The following is a 21,845-nucleotide window of genomic DNA, read 5'->3' as shown; positions in this document are numbered from 1 at the left end:
ACTGCACGGATGATTTCCTTACATCCTAGCAAAGAATCACTAAAAAGATGCTGCTACAATGACGTTTGTTTTTGTAAAAAAAAAAATTAAAATAAAATAACCCAAATGATGAGCTGTAGTGTAAGCAGCATTTGGCATTTTGCACGCCCAGAACAGAGGGATGTAGCAATCTTACTATTTTACTGGATTTGTATACTCACTGGTTTGCTCATTCCAGACATTCTCCAAGGCACTCATGCAAGGAAGCAAGGTCCTGCTATAAGGATATTAGCACACTTCAGTCCGTTGAGAGACAGGAAGGTCATACTGTCTTAACGCATTGTCAAATGAGACCATAGAACGCACATTTTAAAAACTATTCAGAAACTGAATTATTTATTTTAAAAATTTAAAACAACAGACAAACTGAGAATTGCTTAAAATTAAAATTCCTTGATAAAATTATTCACGCAGCATTCATGTTGTGATTTTTTTTTATTTATTTCTGAAATGAAACCATTGTACATTGTACAAACCATAGCTACTGATGGAATAAATAAGTGAAAAAAATTATACTGCTGTACAACACACACACACATAAATCATAAGATGGAAAACGATTAGGTATTGAAGAAAACAAAAATTCTTTACACCTTCTAACAGGCCCTTAGATATAAAGAACATTCCAAAACATGACAATGTTTATGTATGAAGATAGCCACCCAAAACCAATCTCTTATACTGCCTTGTTGATTTTTTTTTGTTGTTTTGTAAGTGCCAGCACTTTTTGGAATGTTTAACAACTACTTTCCCAAGCATAAAAATTCCAAGGAATAGAATAGTTCTGCTATAAAATGTTTGGCTGAGTAAATCTCGTATTTGGAAGGCCTTCCCAAGTGTTCCACAACCTCAGCTAATTTACTTGCTTCTAGTTTCTTTTGTTTTTGTAACTGAAGCTCCAACATTCAGCATTGTAGCAAGGAAGCACTTCATGATATTTGCACTATTTCTAGAACGTGAGCTGTATGAGAACTTTCAGTCACCTTGAAGTAAATTACAACTCCCCTTCTGCTCCACATCGCAATGGTTTCAATTCACCCTTTTACAGTGAGTTCATAAAACAAATTTCAGGTAGAGATGGTCCAAGCCAACAAGCTGGATTTAGATCTGGTTCCAACCCTAAACAGGGCTTGGATCCTATGTTCTGGTTTGGTCCCATCTGTACTTTCTGGCATTAAAATGTGTTTACTCACATCCATTGGCCCATATGTGTTATTAGGCACTTCAAAGAAAGACTAACAACAGTCTTATACTCTATTTTGGATTTCTTCACACCAGGTAATGTCAAAGTCTCTAAGAAAGAGACTGACATTAACAGGTTTAAGGAACCCAAATCTATCTGCTTGTTCAATTGTCTGTTGTCACTAGAATCTGATTAAAAAAAGTTCTGAATGTATTTTGTATAAGCTGTAAATAAAAAAGTTACTATTTTAGAAATAAAGCCACTAGCAAAACGGTTATGCTGCTTTGTTTTCCAAGCCACAGAACAACGGACACGGTTCTGAGCAGAAGCCACAGGAGAAAAACGGAATTTTATAGTTAACCTGTTGGTGTCAGTAATGCCAATAAATGTTTCTACCTAATGAAAAATTTGAGGTATTTTAGTGCTATTTATATATTTTTTCTTCCTAAAGTACAGGAATCAGTTTTTAAACCAAAAATAAAACAAAACAAAACAAACAAAACAACCCCAACCTATTTAGTCCCTTGGAAACTTATAGAAAAATCAAAAGCATGAACAATCTGAAGATAGCAATTAGTAAACATGACTACTTGTCAAAGGTGGCATCAGATTCATGTCGTTTTAGTATTAAAAATTAAAATGAGTGAATCAAAGTGTTCTTAAAAGTTTGAATTTCTTTAAATTTACCCATTTAATATATCAAATAGAATTTTTCTCACAAAATATTAATTAATTCTGAGTGTAATATACATACAAACTGATAGCCGTTGACCAGTTATCATCCACATTTTTAAGCATACACACAATTCAAGAGAGATACTTCTTCCATTTCATTATGTATATTGTGCAAACATAACTTTTGGCTCCTTATTTCCTTATTTTCAGAATGCTAATGAACTTTATGATCTGACCAGAGAATTCAAAAACGTATTAGGGAGCACACTGCTTTCATGAATGATTTGCAACCAAATTTTATTTAGTTAAGATCCAAAAAGTTTATTTCAACATAAAGGAAAAAATCCCAAACTTAGCGTAGCAAGTTATTTGGAGCTGAATCCCGCAAACATCTTATAGAAGGTCAGCATTGGCTCCCCACTTTTCCCGCCCCATGCTGTGTTTCATAATTAAAGTGGTAATTGCAAATGCAATGCAGTAGTCAAAGCTCAAGCCATTTTCACCATTGGAGAATTCAGAAATAAATAAGATTACAAAGAGCTAAGTATGAAAATGTATTGACTGGAAGCAATTTTATCATTAAAAAAATATCTACAGTTCTTAGCTTACAAACTATATGCAACCGTTTTCATAGATGTGGGATCTTGATTTGAATTACCAGGTCCATCTCCTGCACCGAGCAAAAGAAGATTAAGGACCCAATCCAGCAACACTTATTTCCTTACTCACACAAGTAATTCCTACTGCCGTTGCTGGGTGCTGAGGCGACTCGGCACCGCTATGGAAGTACTAAGTCTACTGCGAGAGCAGGTGTTCAGGACCTGATCCTTGTCGACGCTCTGCACCTCTAAATGCTGTTGACTCGAAGGGAGTTGCACATGCTCAGCACCTCTCATTCAAGTCTAGAATGAGCAGACTTCAACATAATTGAAAAGGAAGGAACTTTCCTACCAACGTAGTTCATGGTAACAAGACTTATTTACAAAGACTTGGTGAAAATTTAAAAAAAAAAAACAACACACCCCAATACAGTATAGATTGGAACATATCAGTAAACATCTTATCAAAGAACAGTACAATGAAATCCAGTTCAGTGAAAACCTGATAATCAAAATAAACCATTTCAAATACATTTGCTATTTATCAGTCCCTTTGATCCTTTATTTATAGTGGAACCCTTCTGTAAAATGTACACTGTACCCAGTACAGAGATCTGGACCTAATATTTAACCTACTTGAATCGTTTCGTTATCTATGTAGGTCCGGCCTATAAATGGTAAATAAATTGTTAACTTCTGCTGAAGTCAAGTGTTTAAAAGACCAGATTTACAATTTGTGAATGCTGTGCATTCAATACAAGGTCTCCACTGTAGCTGCAGAAAAATAAAATATCAAGCTTCTTTGTCTCCTTGGACTCCAAGTGTGAAAATGGCTTCCTAATCTCTCTCATCTCCTTTTGTTAATTTTTAAGCACCAGGGATTGAAAATTAAAAAAAAGAAAAGAAAAGAAAGAAAGAAACAAAACAAAACCAAAAAAACCAAACAGAACTTACTACATGGCATTATACAAACATAGGTCACTTTGCAAAGGAGACAGTTGCAAAACAACTTTAAAAGTTAGCACTGTTTTCAGAACACAAGGCACAAAACAAAAGCAGACATCACGCCAGAACAATGAACTTCACATGAAAGCTAATACCTGACCTGTACCATCCTTAAATATCTTACATTGTTAAATAGAGAAATGAAAAAAAAATACAGCAGCAACATAATTGTAATTCTGACTTTAGAAACAGTGCGTAGACCCCTCCTGAGTTGTTTACTCCAACCATTTCAGAGACAGTAACTTAAAAGTTCTCAATGTTTGTTTCACAGGAAAAAAGTTTTCAGTGTCTGAGAAGTTAAACCTTTGTTAGGTTTTCTTGGATTTTTGCTTGGTAACTTGAAAAGTTAGGAGTTCTGTCCTCATCCAAGAGAAGATTCTTAAGTAAGGTTGTTCTATAATTAAGCCCACTGATGTACCTTACATAAAAACTGACCAGGAAAATCTATAGTCTAAATCTCTTCAACATTTTGTTGGGAAGCCTCTACTTTCATCTTTTTAGAAGGTGGCACTCCTTCAGAGTCCTTAACAGGGGGGAAAAAGAAAGAATTCATGTTATCATTGAACTGAATGTTAGGTCCTGTAGACATCAGATAACAAACTTATGAGCAAATACTCAAAAAGCATTTTAGGATGCAAGTGACGTAACCAAATGAACACGCTTCCAGGAATCACCCTTTTGACCAACAATCTGCTTACACTTTTTCCTTGTTAACACAGGGCAAATTTCAGGTTGCAGTCACAAAGCCACTGTATGCTACGCCAAAAACAACAGCATTTACAAGCAGTCATGCTCTTGCTTCCTTTAGCTGCACACACAGCCATGGCCCACACCGCGCTCATGGAAGTTGCTCCTGCTCATAGTAATGCAATCTGCAAAGGACAATGCACGTGGGGTTTGGAGTGGGCATGTGTGCAGTAACAACTGAACCAACTACCACCAGCATCTCGGAGAGGATGCGAAAGGGACAACGTCCGAGCAGCCCCATTTCCCCCCACCCCCATGGCTTTGTAGGTATGTACATATGCATGGTTCGAGCCACATTTGTCCCTTTGAGTTTCTTAACATTGCACCTTTCCAGACGCGCTCAGTGTTCTGCTTTATAATGGACATATATGTGTCCAAAGCATCCTTAAAAGAGACATGACTCAATAGGTTAGGTCCAAAATGTACGTCAGTAAAAATCTTGATTTGGATTTTAGCATTTCACTAAACAAGGAACTGCCCCCCCCCCAACATCGGATCCAGACTACACGACTCTTTGTAGGCCAGATCCAAACCCACCTGAAGCAGCAGGGTGGACAGCATCAGGAAACCACAGGGGTTAACACAGCTGCCTCTGCCCCATTGCTGGACATCCCTGAACAGGCTCCACATCCCAGATTTCAGCAGCAGGTCTCACCTTCAAATTCCAAGCCCCTGTAGGAGCCCCGCAGGCTGGATGACATAGCTGTTGGCAAGATCCAGCCCCCAGAGTGTATCTTGGACACCCCTGGCCTACATGTATTATTAGGAACACAGTGAAGGAAATGAAGGTAAATGCACAGCTCATTTCCTGACCGTTTTCCTTTGGTTCCTCATGTTTAGAAAAAGGTTGACTGAATTTGGAAGAAAAAAATTCTAACATTCCTTTGTACTTAAATACAATTACCTGAGAGTTTTTAGATGCCTCTGATGTTATATCATTTTCTCCAGAGGTCTGAATGTCTGCTTTCTCTGAACTATTCATGGAATTATCCATTGAAGACTGTGAATTCTGCTCGTCAGAGGTATCTGCAAGAGTAGACTTGTTTAAAAAATTAAATCAACTTGAAATAAGAACTTCTAAACCATTTTACATTCCAACACTAAACACAAACAGAAGTTTCATCCAAGCGTAATCACTGGTGATCACATACCCAATGACACGAATCATCACTGGGGATCAAATTCATTAGCTCCAGCACCACAAGAACAGCTTCTGCCACTGAGCTAAGGAACTCTTTTTGCCAGCAGCCTGGGGAGCAGCATAGTTACTTGGATCACCCGCCAGGGGGAGTCCCAATCAACATTGTGACCACAGGCAGGACCTGAATTCCCAATGTTTAAAAACAAATAGGAAAGAAGTTAAAAAAGATATTTCAGACCTTTCTATGCATCATAAGGCAGCAAAAAAAACCAGGTCCAATGTTTTTATTTGGAAGTCACCTTTAAGCTTTTTTAAGTCATCCTAAATCAATGTGAAATTAAAATATGGAGTCATTTCTGAAATGAGGCTCTGTCCTATCTCACAGAAATATTCCTCCCTCTACTTTGGATTCTCAGGGCCCAACACATCTACCTGCAGGCAGGATTTAGGTCTGATCCAGCCACCCCTAAAGTCAGTGACAAAATTCCTGTTGCCTTCCAGAGGAGCAAGAGCACACAAAATTGCTAATTATTTCAGTGAGACTTCATGTATGAAAGCAAAATCCGTGCGAAGGACTGTGCTCCAATTCATGCAATGTTAATGAAACGGAGTTTAAAAAACGCAAGCCAACTGGAAATGTTTATGGATAAGTTAAACTGCTAATCCCAGGCGGACTGCTGCAACTCATCACGGCTGACTTCTCACAACGTATTTATTGTTTTGCTGGTGCTGGAGAAAGACAGTTGAGTTTCATGTGACACGCCAGTCAGTCTATTCCACTTCATTTAAGCGTCTTTCTTATGAAAAATTTTGAACTGAAATAATCACTTAAACTGGTGATCGGAATTGGAAAAGCCCTAGGCGCAGAGACAGGCATCTGCATTTATTACCTTCTGAACCAGGCTGCTCCTTTGCATCTGTCTGAATTTCATCAGACTTTACTTCAGTGCCATCTGCTTGTGTTGCTGAGTTCTGCTCTGGTGCTGGACTGGAGTTACTACTGTTCTCCTGTTTTATTGGAGAAGCATCAGCTATTGAACTCTGGTTGCTATTGTCATCTGGAAGAAAATTCTGCCTTGATGAAAAGTGAATACAAAAGGACATTTTGGCTTTTCTTGCATTTAGTTTTTCAGGCATTACTGAATAGTCAAGATAGATCTTAATCCCACATGCCTTGCACACCTGAGACTCTTAGCAAGACATTAGAGGGAATTTTGGGCCGGGCCCATGTTCACTGAGGCACATAATCAAGTGGGACTTTTTACACTTAAGACCCCAGAAACCCTGCTGATGGTCTCTGCCATACACCCTGCAGCATAACTCTAGTGTATGTCTCTGCAGATATGGCGACCAAGGCAGGTACAGTAATTAGAAGTGTTCCAACAGACAACAGGCTTGCATTTACTGTATATGCCTCTGAGCAGAAGCCAAAACTCTATATTATGAGCCAGAACAGTAATGTAACAGGAAGATACCAGAAGTGCAAATAGCTAAAGCAAGAGCTCTGCATCCAAAGAAGGGCATACCTCTGGTCCAGCTCAATTGTGAGTTTTTCCAGCCAGGGTAAAACATACACATAAAAAAAAAACCTTGCAGCATGGTAGACAATGAAGGTTGCTTTTGTTAAACTGTCTACATTTCTTTGTGGGAAACTGAACATTTTCTTTTTTCTGTTATTTAATTTTATCACACGAAAGTCTTCCAGGGGCAGATATTTCAGGAGCCTAATTGGTTTTTTTTTCCTTTTTGTTGGGATGGGGAATGCATACTTTTACCCTGATTCACATCACACCAGTGAGAATCAGAATCAACTCCGTTAAACTAATGGAGTTAAAAACATATAGAAATGACACAAGTGATATGAGAAAGTAGATTATCTAAAAACATAGCTTCCTCTTTTTTCATAACATTAAACCAATATGCTCATGTCAAAATACAAATTATGCTGTAAAGGAACTCACATCCTTCAAGGAATTTTACTTACAAAGATTCCTAGGAACTTAAAATGTTGCTGAAATTTCAAATGCTGGAAAGAAACTGCCCAGTGTTATCACCATTCATGTCGCAGATCAGTTAGGAATTTTGTTTGACATAACCTACTGTACACATCAAACTACAGATAATCAACCATAAAGGCTTGCAGCCATGTCTTTCGCACTTCTATAATCTTCCATCCAAAATATTTCAGTGCCTTAAAATCCTAAATTAAGAATCATGGCATTTCTCTCGTACTTCTTACAGCAGTCCCCATAGCAGTATAGACCACCACAATTAAGGCCATAAACAAGCTTCCATTCCAGCCGTCTGCTATCATGTTCTGATGCCTTACAGATGACTGATTTTGAGGGTGAATTTGCATGTTTAGTCTCTGTTGGTTTTTCATGCAGAATTCTTTCAGCTAATTTTGAGCTTATTAAACACCTTTTTCAGTCTGGGAGGGAGGTGTGGTGGGGTAAGGGGGAAGTGGGGAAGAGAGATGGCAATAGAGAAATGCATTTCTCTCTTGCATGGGTTACTACAGTCTGCAGTTATTTACATCCGATGGCTCCAAGATCAAGTTATTACAGTGTGAAATGTGGAATGGGGTCTTTCATTAAGCCACTAGCTGTGAACTTTTTAAGGACAGACACTTTGCAGGCACATGCAGCTAGTTTAAGTTACCAAACATGCTCAAAAGACACCACTAATTTTCTTTGCTAAAGCCCAGGGTGTTTGCACTTAAAATTGGTGCTGTAGCACTACCACACTGAATTTGCATTCTGTCCCTTCCCCTTTTTATTGTATTATTTGGCTCCACACACAACAGACAATGACATCTATTCTGAATTCCCGCTTGAGCAAATCATGCCCACAGTTACAATGAGCAATACAAAAATGGTCCTCCACCATGAGGTAGCTGAGTCTGATGCTCTCCTACTCACCATGCATGTCCATCATCCCTGGAGAGGAACTATTCTCTGGAGTTGTCACTTCAGATCCACATTTTTCATCTTTGCCTTTTTTCTTATTCTTATTTTTCTGAAAAAGCAAAGACATCCCCTAAAGATTAGAGTTACAAATGAGATTAATCCACATTTATTGTAGGACTTTCAAGCTTGGCATTTTAGTCTTGTGTCTCACGCTCACAACTTTCAAGTGGAAAATAAACCCATGTCAAGAATTGCCAATACCAATGACGCTGGTGTTACAAGGTCAGAGAAACAGCTCTCCAGGTGGTTCTCAACCTGGCATCTACTCATGAGGAATTCTTCCATGCATCTGGACCACTAAGGTGACAGAGACTTTGGGAAATAAGGCTGCTGTCCAGTATGGCATATAATTATTGATGGTTTGAAGACATCTAATTCAGCAAGAGTACTGCAATAGGTGCATATTTTGATTAATTATGTACCCATTATGGTCGCCTTTGTGGGCCTTAGTGTTTTTATTGCTTTTCCCTCCCTCTTCCAGCAGCCAAAACATTAACTGGGAAAGGGAAGACAAAGTCAAGATTTCCCATCAAGACAGGCAGGGAGGCAATGCCATTGATCAGAATAGATAGGCGCTAAGAATCAGAAGGTCTTTACTTAATTTCTGACTCTGCAGCCTTGCTCGCTGTGTGCTCATGGGTAAATCAACTCTCTGCCCTACCTCAGCATCCACTCTAATCTCCTTGGAAAGCCGTATCATGAGGTGACAGAGGGTTCCCCCAGGCTGGGCTCCCACCTGTCCCTGTGGAAGGAGCATCTTAACCTTCTGCATGAATTCTTGAATGGGCATACAAAGGTAATTCAGAATTTCTTCTATGAAACAATGGCCCTTTGCCTCCCTCTTGCTGACCCAGGTTGTGGAGACTTCCTCCTCCTCCACATCTAATGTAGGTTCTGCATTAATAATAGAGTAGGAAAGATCAGCCAGCATGAGAGAAAGAACCACCTCACAGCAGCAAGACTGTCCTGCATGAACATACAGCACATTACACTACAGTAACAGAAGGAGCTGTAAGCATTAATACAAAGGGAAAGATGGTAGTATGCATCCAAAGCAGGGAAAAATCTGGGGCTGGAAAGGGATGCAATATTTCCAATTAAAACATGATGTAATTAATCCCCAAAGAGAAAACGCCAGCTACACTGCTTGTGGAGAACCAATGCTTGCTGTGAGAATGAAAAGCCAGCTTCTAATGTAGGAAAAGCTAAGCCATCACCCCATTACGGTTAGGCAGCATCTTCCAAAGAGACACAAACAAGATGGCAATCAATAAAACCTGAAGGATTCAACAAGACAAATACGTGTCTTTTCCTTCTTTTAACTTGTAACAGAATAGGTGGAAAAGTTACACAGAGAGGAAAGGTAAACCTTTGCATGAACTTAGCTTATTTAGCTGAACAAAAAGGCTGGAGGAGCTAGGACTTTTCTATAACTACATCAAGGGGATAAACTTCAAGGAGAGGAAAAACTATTTAACTTAACAATTTTGGCACAAGAACACACAAAAACTCACTGTGAACAAGTTTAGGCTGGTGATTGTAAGGTGGCCTCTAACCATCAGGGCTGTAAGGTTCTGGAATGGCTTTCCAGTAGGAGCAGTGGGGCAGAACACTTTAAATATGCACACTCACGTGCACACATTTCAGAAAGTTAGCTACAGAACTGGCTGCTCTGAATCGAGGACGCCACATTCCCAAATACTTGGGTTTTCTTTTTGGAAGGATCAAAGTGGTAACACCTGAGTGAGGAACTTCTGAATCATCTCTTCAGCATGCACAAGGGGAAGAGGCGTCTATCATGATCCCTAAAATATCAGGCAATTCCCTTGGGGCTATGAAACATGGCAGCACATTAAGAAGCCCACACATCATGTTAATAATAATAATCACTAGAAGAGGACTCTGACCTGCTCCTATATAGCGGGCCAAGGGCTGGTGCAACAAAGATCCTTGAGACCAAGCAGAACATGCAAAGATTTTGGACCCTCCCCCATTCACTTTACTGTCATGTACAGATTTTTCTTCTGTTCAAAAAGACCTCCCCTTAATCAGAGAAACAACGCAGACACCCTTTAACCTTAAACTAGACTGCAATTTGCTGCAGCAGCATGACTGTGCCTACTGGGGATAAGCAGCATTTGACGTAGATGTTAGAATGACCTAGTTTCAAGGAGATGCTGACAATTAAGCATAGGCCCAAAATCTAGGGATATTTGCCCAATATGTCCAAACTACCATCCAAATATTGGAACTGGTTCTATGTAGAAAGACTCTGTACAATCACAGAACCTCACTGACTTAGCAGCTATTAATGCAGAACGAACTGCAGAACTGGGGCCTTAGGCACCCTGGAACCACATCAAACTCCATTCCAGATTTCCATTACAGAAGCATACTATGCAGGACATTTGGGAAAATACACCGCTAGCATCCTCTTGGTTTCAAGCTTAGATGTAAGAAAGTGGACCCGGAATGCCCCAGCAATTGCAGCACTCAGGTCCGAAATATATTTAACAAACCCCCCTCAACTGCAGCACAATGATCACTGTCTGTGTCACAAATAGTCCAATTAGCACAAACACTTATTAAGGAGTTAAAAATGACCATGTTCATCTACTGGTTGTATTTTTTCCACAAAGAAATTCATGAGAGGTTATTTCTCACATATCTAGTTCAGTTTGAAGGCACTTTTAAATATAAGAGACACTACAGAAATGCTTATCTTCAGCCAGTGAAGTCTTCAGGTCAGATGAAGCCATGGAAAAAGAAAGGCTTGCTTTAATAACAATGCATCCTAAATAAAGGACAGAGCTGGGCCTGGGAGCTGGACTTTGAATAACATGGATCCAGGCCCGAGACTTCTTCTGAAAGATCCATCAAAGGACCTTTGCGTGCAGTGTCCCCAGAAATTACACACTAAAGAGCACAGCCTGTGTGCTGATCCAGGGAGAAGGGAGGCACCTACTGAATCACCAACAGCACTTTCTGCAGCAGCCTAGGCTTCTCAAGAGCTTCCATTCAAGTGCTACCAACCTGGCCAACCCAGCCATAGCTTGCAAGATCTGGGGAGGGCTAGGGCATTTCCTCAAAACCCCAACTAAACACAAGATACCTGTAGGATGCGCAGCAATACTTACATCATCAACTTTGGGCTCTGTTACTGGTACCCATTTGTAAATCCTGAGGGATGTGTCACCAACTGTCACCCACTTCTTCTCCCTACAAAATTACAATGCAGGAGAAGTTAAAATTAAAATCTTTATATTCAGAATAAAAAGACCTACCACTGTATGCTCTCAAGGATATAAATAAGCTATCGCTCCAGTAAGGTACTATTACACCACCTTGAACACGTATATACAATTATTCACATTTAAAAAAACAAAACCAAAAGATTGCAACCTGCAAACAAACTCCTTCACAATTCTGAGGGCTCTTACTGGTCTGGCTGAGGGACTGCAGTAGCAGTAATGAGGCCTGGGCAAGAGATATGGTTATGCAGACTTCTACCGAAGTTACAACAGTTACAGCTGTCATTTAACATTGCATGCAGCGGCAGAGGTGTTCAGACCTGGGCTACTCTCAAGAGCTGTGTTTACTGATACTGGAAATCTGCATGCACTGTGACCAGATGACTTTTTTGGAGAGAACCTCGTAACGATTTTGGTGTTCACTCAATACCGACAGCAAATACTTTAAATGAAGGACTACTAAGAAGCACTATGCACTGCCATGCAGAAGGCTAGAAACGGATGCGTCAGGTCCTGGCTCCCTGGACCAGCAGGGCCTGAGCACGCTCCGGAAGAGGGGACAGCACTCCCTGCGGCACCCGTGCAGACCCTGCCACCCAGTCACAGCGAGACTGGTGATGTGTGAAGAAAATCTGGCCAGAGGGCACCGCCGCTGCGGGAGGCCAGGCAGCTACAAAGCGGGGAGGATGCCAAGAACTGGGAGTTCAAGAACGAAACTCCTGGAGAACAAGAAGGCTAAAGGAAGGTCCATACCACCAGAGAAACTTCACCTAGTCTCTGGTGATCAGGTTTCCCAAGGCACAGTGGATCGCTATTGGTTTGTAGATTCAAAATACATTTCTGCAAACAGATCCATTACAAACCAATAGAAATACGATTGATTATACAGGAACAATTGGAATTAATTTAAGATTCCAAAACATATGCTGCTTTGAGTTATGTTTTGCCTTTTTTTTTTTAAAGCAAAGATACGCGTGACAGCTGGATGCCGAACCTATCATTTAAGTATATTTTAAAACTGTTCACTGCAGGAAGGAAGAGGCTGAATGATCCTTGTCCAGTGCATTTGTGATCTATTCAGAGAGGCTTGTGATCATATTTGAGTGCCACTGACACCCTCCTGACTGCCTGCATTTTGGCCACTAACAACGTCAACTTTGATCTCTGTCTTCCTTTAAGGGATACTCTACTGTGCTTAGAAAACGAACTAGCTACGGCACTCTGGTAACAAGTTTGAGCTTTCCCTACACTGACTTTTTTTTTTAAAACAGTGTTTAAGCTTTGATTCAGATGAACTGATTTCCAATTTTATATATGTGGTTTAGCTCCATCCATTCATCTACAGCAAACAGCCAAAGCATAGCAGAAGTTTACTGGACCTTGGTTTGAACTCTATTCCTAGCCACGGTAAAAATGGGTGTGGAGATGAGAGCATGTAAATGATGAGAAAAATAGACTCAACTGTGAAGACATCATGATGATGTAGATTTTTTTTAAGGATATAGAGAAATCTAACTATTTCTAGTTAAGAAAACTTTTGAAAAGTGATACAGGAATAAGTGAAAGTTTTTTCCTTGGTGAATAAATAGCATCTGATATTTCGGACTTCTCCTACATCAAAATATTACTCAGAGATGCTGCACTGGAAAACCAAAAGTTCAAGATACCTGTTAGCATCTCAAAGCAGCCTCACACAGCATCTTCACTGGACAGACTGTAGAACACAGGAGGAAACCTATATTAGTAACTATTTCCTTCTCGTATTAAAATTAGCCCTGACATTTCAATTATTTTAAAACTGCCAAGCAATCTTTTAGCCTTTAACAACCTCCCAACTAACAGAATTAAAAAAAAATAAAATAAACAGTCATCCAAACAACAGAAGGGGGATAAAAATAATTTTCAGTGGAAGTATGCCAATGCCCCAGTTTTGCAGGCACATGTACATAAAGAGCAGTAACACTGAACTGACTGGGAGTACTCACATATACTTTCTTTTACATGTGTAAGTGCTTGCAATATTGCAGCTTTATAGAACATATAAGTGTTAATATGAGCAGAGAAGACAAGCTTCTTTAACAGTCTCTGAGTGAAACGGCCGCCAATGTAAGCAACAAACTTAGAAAGGGGTGAAGAAACGTAACTGGTTTCAAACACTAGACACCTTTTAAAATCTAAAGAACAAGCCAGGGATCTCAGCTTCATACGCAGGTAAAGATGAATGCTTACCCTAAAAAAACCTTCCCAGAATGTTTTCATCTGACGTGTTTAGCACAGACCCTATATCTGTTCTAACCTTCTCCCTTTTATTTATTGTGCAAAAGAAATCCCACCTAAACTGCAACTGAGAAACATTCCTTTTTACATTAAATTGAATCAACATAAAATACACATTTATTTGGCCAGTAACACCCAAAACGAGCGGGGCGCTGTATGAATGACAGAATGATCTGGCTGACTGAGCATGAGCCAGGAGCAAGGAATAAGTCTTTGTCCCTGTGTGTGTGACCCTGCACAATCTACCTCTCTGTCCCAGTTTGTCCATCTGTAAAATGGACGTGACAGTGCACTGATGCCTGTGGGACACACTTAAGCCTCTTGTTTTAAGAGGCTAATCCAAAGTTTCCCCGGATGACAGTTCTACTTCATTTGAACATAGCCACCTTTGATTGGCAATTTATTTTTTATCATTTTTACACTGTCACAAAGAAAACTGGTCTCTGTACTAACCTACCCCACTAGGTATTTTTGTTAAAGGGATCACTGAGCTAAGAGTTATTCATCTAAAGCACTGTAATTTCCAACTCCTATTGCCCAGGTCTGTCTGTCAATACTCTGACTTCGTAAGTCATTTTTCTATTTTTAAATCTTCCTTGTTGTCACAGTTATGGGAAAGAGTGAAACTAGTGGTATATCAAGTCCTACCTCTGGGTGAAAAGTAAAAACTGAAAAAAAAGAGATGATTGTAAGTTAAAGATCACAGGAGGAAAAGCAAACTTATGAGCCAGTTGATACAATAATGGGGGGGAGGGGATAAATCACACTTTAGGCTGAAACATTTTAAAGGCTGACAGTGTTCCTTTATTTATACAGTATTGTAAAGGCAGACAAAGCTACTACATAAGCACTAAGCAATATTAAATATTAGTATTCTTTTCATTTTAAAGTTCCAGGATACCAGTGTGTCTCCCAAGTTATGTAATCACATACTCAAGGTCTAATTTTAAACAGACAACACTTTCTGGAAATAAAGAAGAAAATTAAAAAGCCTCAGAGCCCCCAAAGTTAAAGTCGTATCAAATTCCATGTATAAATGGAATAAATTACAGGGTAAAACAGAATAGCTTGTATTACATTTACATATGAAATATCAAGAGGGCATGACTTTTGCATGACTGCCATATGTAAAAACCAAAAATGTCTGAGGAAACAAGAACTGAAAGCCTTTGCTGCCAGTATAACTGCATCACTTAAAAAGGGGCTTTCAAAACAATCAGTCAACTTGCTACAGTTTCTTCCCATGTCTGCTGTTTAAACACAAATTGCTTCTTCCGATAGTCCCCATAGCAGTATAGCCCACCACTTGGCTCCTGCATGCCCCATCTTGTCCTGATGATCACAAAGTGACACCATAACGCTGAATTTATCACATCACGCTCACTTGCATTGCAACAGAGTTTGTGAAAATCAGAATTACGACCATACACGCACACTGCTGCCAAATGCACAAGGTCACACTGAAAACGGGTTCTGAGTTCACTCTTTAGAGGTGCGGCTCTGCCCGTAGGCATGTCTACGCGTAGCAAGAAGGGCCCCCAGGCCCTACTGCAACATGCTCAAGTAACACCTGCGACAGCCTCAGAAAGAACAGACAAAAGTGCTGGCCAAGGATCTCTCCTTCGTTTTGAAGTTTTCTTCCCCAAAACGTGTTCCAGTGGTAAAACCACCATTTCACTTATATATGTAAGAATGTATTTTTATGCAAGTTCTATTGACCTCCAAAATGCGGGGATGGCGCCTGTTGCCTACACTAATCAAAAGGGTACATTTATGAAAGGCCAAATTTTTCCCTGGAAATAAATGCCCAATAACTCCCACCAGTCTGTTTGGGTGTAATGTGATACATAAAAAAAGTACAAGCCAAGCACATGAAGGCGGCACTGTAGACCATTACATCTCAAATAGATGTCTCGTCGGTATTAAAAGTGCTACCCCATTTCAGCAGACAAAGTTCTTTGGGCAAATTTGATATCTTTTATTAGACCAACCCCATTTCAGCTTCACCAGTGCTAACAATTTTGAGAGCAACAGGGCTGGACAGACCCAACTGCAGTCTGTTTTCATATATCCTGCTGTGTACATGTAAAATATGACATTTTAGAGGTCTAAAATACTGGTGGCAGCCAACAACGTGGCTACACTACAATTACCCCCAAAAAATGGTAGTCAGCAAAAGCTTTCTTCAAGGTGCCAACAAATGAATCCCATTTTTCAACTACATTTGAAGGAGAGAAAGGAAAGGGGAAAGGAAAGTTTTTAAGTTCTTACAAAAGGAAATTGTTTCAAGGGAGAAGGCCCTGCTGCAAGACCTGAAGATGATCTCTTCAACCTCCAGGGGTTCAACCGCACAATTTATACAGGCCAAGTGAGACGGTGAGCACAGATGCTCCAGCTGCACCGCTCAGAAGAGCTATCCCTAGAGCCTACAAGGATCCTCCAGTGGGGAGGTACTAACGAACACGCCGCGTTGCCCCTTCACTCACACAGACAGTCACTACTTTTAACCCTCTTTAAGTTGGACCCCACAGATGATTCTTTGCCATAATAAATCCTGAACATGTTTCTCATGATTTTTACCAACAGATTTCCAAATCCATTTTATTAAAGCAGGAAAACTAGCACTGTCCTTAAATTACTGCTTGGGAAAAATGAGCCAAAGACGTCACTCACATACCCGCAACCACCAAGCAAGTCAAGAGCAGCCAGAGCCAAACGGGTTTCCTCAGTCTTGGTCTAGTGCCCCTTTGTTTGGGTCATGCTTCCTGTCCAAGTGCTAGCTCCGTCTCCACTTGCCTCCATCCTTACTTGCTCTGTGGGAGTTAAGAAGTGCTCAACCCTACACTTGGGGGGTTTTCTGAGCTTAGTCCGAGACACGTATGATGCACCATAGTCTCATTAAAGACATTTTACAAATGCCTTTAGTAAATAAATATTTAAGCTTTTTCATAAGGACACCTGATTTTCATCAAGGAAGAGATTTTTCATTCTCTTCCTGGTATCAAAAACCATCCGATGTTTAGCCCTTCTTCAATTAAAAGGTATAAGCATTATTAAAGAGAAGCAAGAATTCTTGTGGGTGATATCTTTGTCTATCCCAACTGTGCAGTTGGTCCAATAACTGGCAAACTTTCAGGGATCATGGTACCTTCTTCAGGCCTCTCAACATCACCTCAGTGCCACTAAAAATGACTGATTCCACCTCAAAATCTATGTATTTCTGTCAACTTTCTGAAAGCAACAAGTGATGCATTTTGGGGGGGTGGGGGGTAAGAAACAGACACACAACACTCAAACCCACTGAGATGCACTGACCTGGGATCATTCTTTGGGTAGGCTTAGTAGAAAACGATAAATATTTTTATCCAAAAAAAAAGGTTTATCCCTTTTAGCTATAGAGGGCCAGCACTTCCACCGCATACTCAAACAGAACAGATTTTAAGCACAAATACCTAGTCCGATGCACACCTAAGGTTTTTCTACAATAGAGTACCCTTGATGGAGTAGTTTAAAGCAACCTGGTCAAGTAACACTTGGCAGCACTACCTGCACAGATCAAAACCATTTAGTCAATGCCTTTATTAGGGGTGCACCGATACGTCAGTTGGCTATTGGATCGGCACCAATAAAAAGAGAAATGAGTTTCTTAGTTATTGGCTTTTTTAGCTTGTTGTAGCCAATAATTAAGGCTGCGTGCTCAGAGCATCCTGGTGAGCCCCATCGCCAGCCCGAGCCTACAGCAGACTACAGGTCCCCGTGAGCAGCGGGAGGGAGGCGCCAGGGAGCGGTTACAGGGTGCCACGCTCAGCAACAAAGGGATGGCTACCAGGTCCTGCTGCGGAGACAGACTACAGGCAGGCAGGGTGCACTTGCAAAAGTGGCTTCCCCCCATGACCGGGGGGCTCGGCTGCGTGGGACCCGCCAGCTGTGACACAGCAGCATGATCTGGGGCTCCAAACACGCCCGGCACCGCTGTCTGCACAAGGGCCTGCGCTACACCCCTGGGATGGCATCGCAGGCTCCGTGGGGAGCGGGTTGGAGCCATGGGCAAAGGGGTGATGTGCATGGGAATAAGGTGGTAACCGCCTTCCTCACCGGGGCCGGAGCAGGCAGGAGGCGTGTGTGCGCATGTGTTAGAAATGCAAAACAAACAAAAACAAGTTTTATGTCAGGAGGTTAAAACGCCTCACGCTATTACTAAATATTGGTTACCGGATCGGCATCAGCTAATACGGTTAAACATCAGCTTTTGGGTTAGGTGAAAATAGTTATCGGTGCACCCCTAGTCTTTATTCTTTATTACTGCTCGCAGTGTTTCAATAATGCCCAGAAGCTCCAATCAGATCAAGGCCTGTGCTTAAAGTGCTCGCCGTGCTAGCACTTTGCAAACGCATCTGAAGATATGTCCCTCTGCCAGCAAGTTGGCTACTTAAATGTACTCTTGTCAAAGGGACAAATCCTGTGCTGAGACAAGCGAGCCCCAAAAGGTACGCAGCAGCATCTGCGTGCACCTGTGTTCATGTGCAAGGCTACGGCACATCCTCCTTCACCAGCAAGAGCCACCGTCACTTCTGGAGAGTGCCGTGCCAAGGGGCCTGCGCCTGCAGTCAGGTTTAATACAGAAGTCCAGCACTCAAAGAAGACGGGGTCCACTATGCAACGCTCCCATCTTGATCCAAACTGGGATCGCAGCCTGTTCCCTGTTCTGCAAACGCAGGTTTGGCCCTCATGCGCGTGGCACACTGCATACGCACCTCTTCACAAACCGCGCTTGCTTACGAGCTATAAAGCACCAAACGCGTTTAACTCGCAAAATACTGGAAGTTCCCCAGTGTCTTCCCATCCTACTGGTCTGAGAGGAGAAGACAACAGAAACAATTAGAGACCCTAGGTTTGCTAAAAATTACGTCCGGCAAACTTTACCCTAAGTTTGCTAAAAATTACGTCCGGCAAACTTTACCCTGGGTTTGCTAAAAACGATTCCCGGCAAACTTTCAACAAATACGTTGCTACGTGGTACAAGTCAGCGCTTGTCAGACCCGTACGCCAACTGTGACAGGAGCCAGTTCTGAAATGAGCAAAACAGGAGCTTTCACTAATTCTCTCGGGTCACCCGTCAAAAACAAATCGTCACCGCAGGATTAAGTTGCATCAAGTCCACTTCGATCCTAAAAGCCACGAGCCTGCCCGGCAGATCTGAGCTGAACGGTTACGATGGCACAAAACAAAAAACACCACCGGCCGAAAATGAATAAATAAATACATACAAAAATGAATAAATAAATACATAAGATTAAAGAAAAAAAAAAGCCTTTTTGTTGACTAAGAAAGGATCAAACTTCTGTGGCGCTCGTGTCCGAGCCCCTGCCCAGCGCGCTCGGACAAGTACGGCGCTGCGAGGAAACATCCCGAAAATCAGCGGACAGAAAACCCAACCGCCCTTGCTAGGCCATAATTGATCGTCATAATTATGTAATTATCCGCCTGCCTATCAATAGATGGCATAGATAAATAGACAGACAGATGTGTAAGTGTACAGATAAGTGTGCGGTTGGATAGATAAACGATAGACGATAGACAGACAGACAGACGGACGGACGGATGGATGGATGAACGCAGAGTGAGATACGCGGACGTACAGACGGGCGGATGCAGACCGAGCTGGGTGTACGGGTACATCTAGAGTTAGGCAGATCCACGGCGGTGTCGGTGGGTGGACAGATGTGCGGACAGATGTGCGGAAGAGGGGCAGGTGTGCAGGCAGACAGCCGCCCCGGCCCCCGGGCCCCACACCCACCCACCCACCGCCCGCCCGTCGGGGCCGGCACACCGGCCGGGCCCCGCGCCCCGCGCCCCGCGGCCGGGCCGGGGCTGGGGCCGGGCCGCGTGCGGGCTCCGGGCGGGCCGAGGCGCAGACAAAGCCGGGCCGCGGGCGCACAATGGAGCGGCCGCCGGGGCCGCGCTGAGGCGGCGCAATGGCTGCCGGGCGGCTGAGGCCGGGCCGGGCCGGGCCGGGCCGGGCCGGGGTCTCGCGCGCCGGGGCCGGGCCGGCCGGGGCCGCTCACCATTTGCGCACTTTCTCGATGGCCGCCATGACCCGCTTGATGTCATCCTTGGCGCGGCTGCGGGTCTCGGCCCGCACCGACCGGCCCGACATGCTGCGGCTGCGGCCGACGACGAGGCGGCGGCGGCGGCGAGGGAGACTGCAGCGCTCGGCCCGGCCCGGCCCGGCTCGGCTCGGCTCGCGGCCCCGCACGCACAATGCCGCGCCCGCCGCCCGCCGGCTCCGCCCGCCCCGCCCCGCCCGCACCGCGCACCGCGCACGCGCCGGCCCAGCGCGGGATCCGCGGCCTGCCGCCGCCGCCGCCGCTGCTGGGGGGGGGGGTCCCGCTCGCGCCGCGCCGCGCCTCGCCTCGCCTCGCCTCAGGCACCCAGCCGGGCCTGGGCCTCGAGCCACAAAACACGGGCGCCCGCCACGCCTGAGGTGGCCCCTGCCCCCACCCTCACACCACAGAGCAGGGTCCGCGCTCGTCCCTGACCACCGTGCTTGCTGCCCCGGCGCGGGGCTGCCACTTGTGCCACGCCGAGGGCCGGCAGCGTGCGACCGGTGCTCAGCCAGAGACACACCTTGACACCGCCGAGACGGCGGACTCGCGGCGATTTAGAGCCACCGAGGACCTGACATGAGGCACGGAGAGAGACATTTATGCACGTGTATGTCGAGAGCGTCATTTATCCAGATAGGCATCGATACAGGAGGAGGTAGACGTCAATGCCATCGATGAAGGGGGGTAGACATCAATAAAGTGTGGGGTAGACATCAGTGGCATCCATGAAGGGGACAGGAGACATCAATGGCATCAGTTAAGAGGGGGGAAGGCATCAATGAGCGGGACAGGAGACAATGGCATCGATGAAGGGGATGGGAGACAATGGCATCAATGAAGTGTAGGGTAGACATCAATGGCATCGATGAAGGGGTAGACATCAATGGGATCGATAAACGGGGGAAACATCAATGGCGCTGATAAAGGGGACAGCAGACATCAATGGGATCAGTAAACGGGGGGAGACATCAATAAAGAGGGCTGGGGGGAGTCGTGCAAAGTGACACCTCTCTAGTATCACATCCCTGCACTATCGGACCCTTCGTTACACGGCGGCTGGAAAGCAAACGACACCCTTTATAGCCTGCTCTTTCTGCTCGATCCAACGCTAATCTCCATCCTACAAGCAGCGCGGCTGAAAGGAACACTTCACAAGGGTCTACATTATTATTCAAATTGATGCCGAGGATGATGTAAAGAAGGAAATGTGCTCAACAGCTCTTCACTGAATCTTTCTACAGCAACTTGCATCAGCTTCATTATGCTGTTTATACACACACACCGAGTAAGATGCTGTCCCATTGGTATTACACTGCTAATTAGAATTAACACTTCCAGAGAGAAAAACAAAGTCGAAGGAGCAAAAAAAGGAAACTCAATTTTTAATCGTCGTCCCTAAATAGAATGCGCTTCCTTCGACTGAGATTTGTTGGATCTGCCTCTAATTAACCATCCAGGCGTAGCGTATACTGCCCTTATCAATGCATATCATCAGATACTGTACTTATTAATTGCTATTTGACAGCCTGTTTTTTGTGAACAAACTTTAACGTGCTGAGACTGGAATACATTACCGCAGCTTCGCGCTGAGCCCTGATGTAAACCTGCTTTGACACCAGCATTACCAGGCACAGGAAGAACCCTCTTGGGAAGGAGGATTATTAATGGCATAAAGCAACTACACCAGTTCAGGTTTCCTTCTCCCTGAAACCGATGCATCTCTAACGGGCTTGGATGGTCTGGGAGCAGGACCGCAGCGTCACCGGCAATGGAAACTACGATGCTGGTGTTAGCCGCATGTTCATTTAACCCTTCCTGATTTTGCGTCTTTCAGGGCGTTTACTGGGTGTTT

At 43.2% G+C, this 21,845-nt stretch overlaps 1 protein-coding gene across 1 annotated transcript; it reads right to left on the bottom strand.

The window, feature by feature from the left end:
* Positions 1–455: 455 nt before the first annotated feature.
* BCL7A (BAF chromatin remodeling complex subunit BCL7A) lies at positions 456–20,148 on the bottom strand. The gene is made up of 6 exons (XM_059713344.1): positions 19,952–20,148; positions 11,496–11,577; positions 8,311–8,407; positions 6,280–6,447; positions 5,153–5,274; positions 456–4,024 (listed from the first exon to the last, which is right to left on the bottom strand). The coding sequence occupies exons 1-6, from the start codon at positions 20,041–20,043 to the stop codon at positions 3,953–3,955; spliced, it is 633 nt and encodes a 210-aa protein (XP_059569327.1). The 5' UTR covers positions 20,044–20,148; the 3' UTR covers positions 456–3,952.
* Between the last annotated feature and the right edge of the window lie 1,697 nt (positions 20,149–21,845).

This window comes from Alligator mississippiensis, chromosome 10 (genome assembly GCF_030867095.1).
Source record: "Alligator mississippiensis isolate rAllMis1 chromosome 10, rAllMis1, whole genome shotgun sequence".
Classification (NCBI taxonomy): Eukaryota; Metazoa; Chordata; order Crocodylia; family Alligatoridae; genus Alligator; species Alligator mississippiensis.
This window is presented reverse-complemented; position numbering and strand designations above follow the sequence as displayed.

Excerpts from the sequence above, each read along its gene's own strand:
- BCL7A (XM_059713344.1), bottom strand. The coding sequence starts at position 20,043 with ATGTCGGGCCGGTCGGTGCGGGCCGAGACCCGCAGCCGCGCCAAGGAT. Across the intron at positions 6,448-8,310 it reads AGGGATGATGGACATGCATG|ATGACAATAGCAACCAGAGT; the intron begins GTGAGTAGGAGA and ends ATTTTCTTCCAG. Across the intron at positions 4,025-5,152 it reads AGGCATCTAAAAACTCTCAG|GACTCTGAAGGAGTGCCACC; the intron begins GTAATTGTATTT and ends CCCCCTGTTAAG.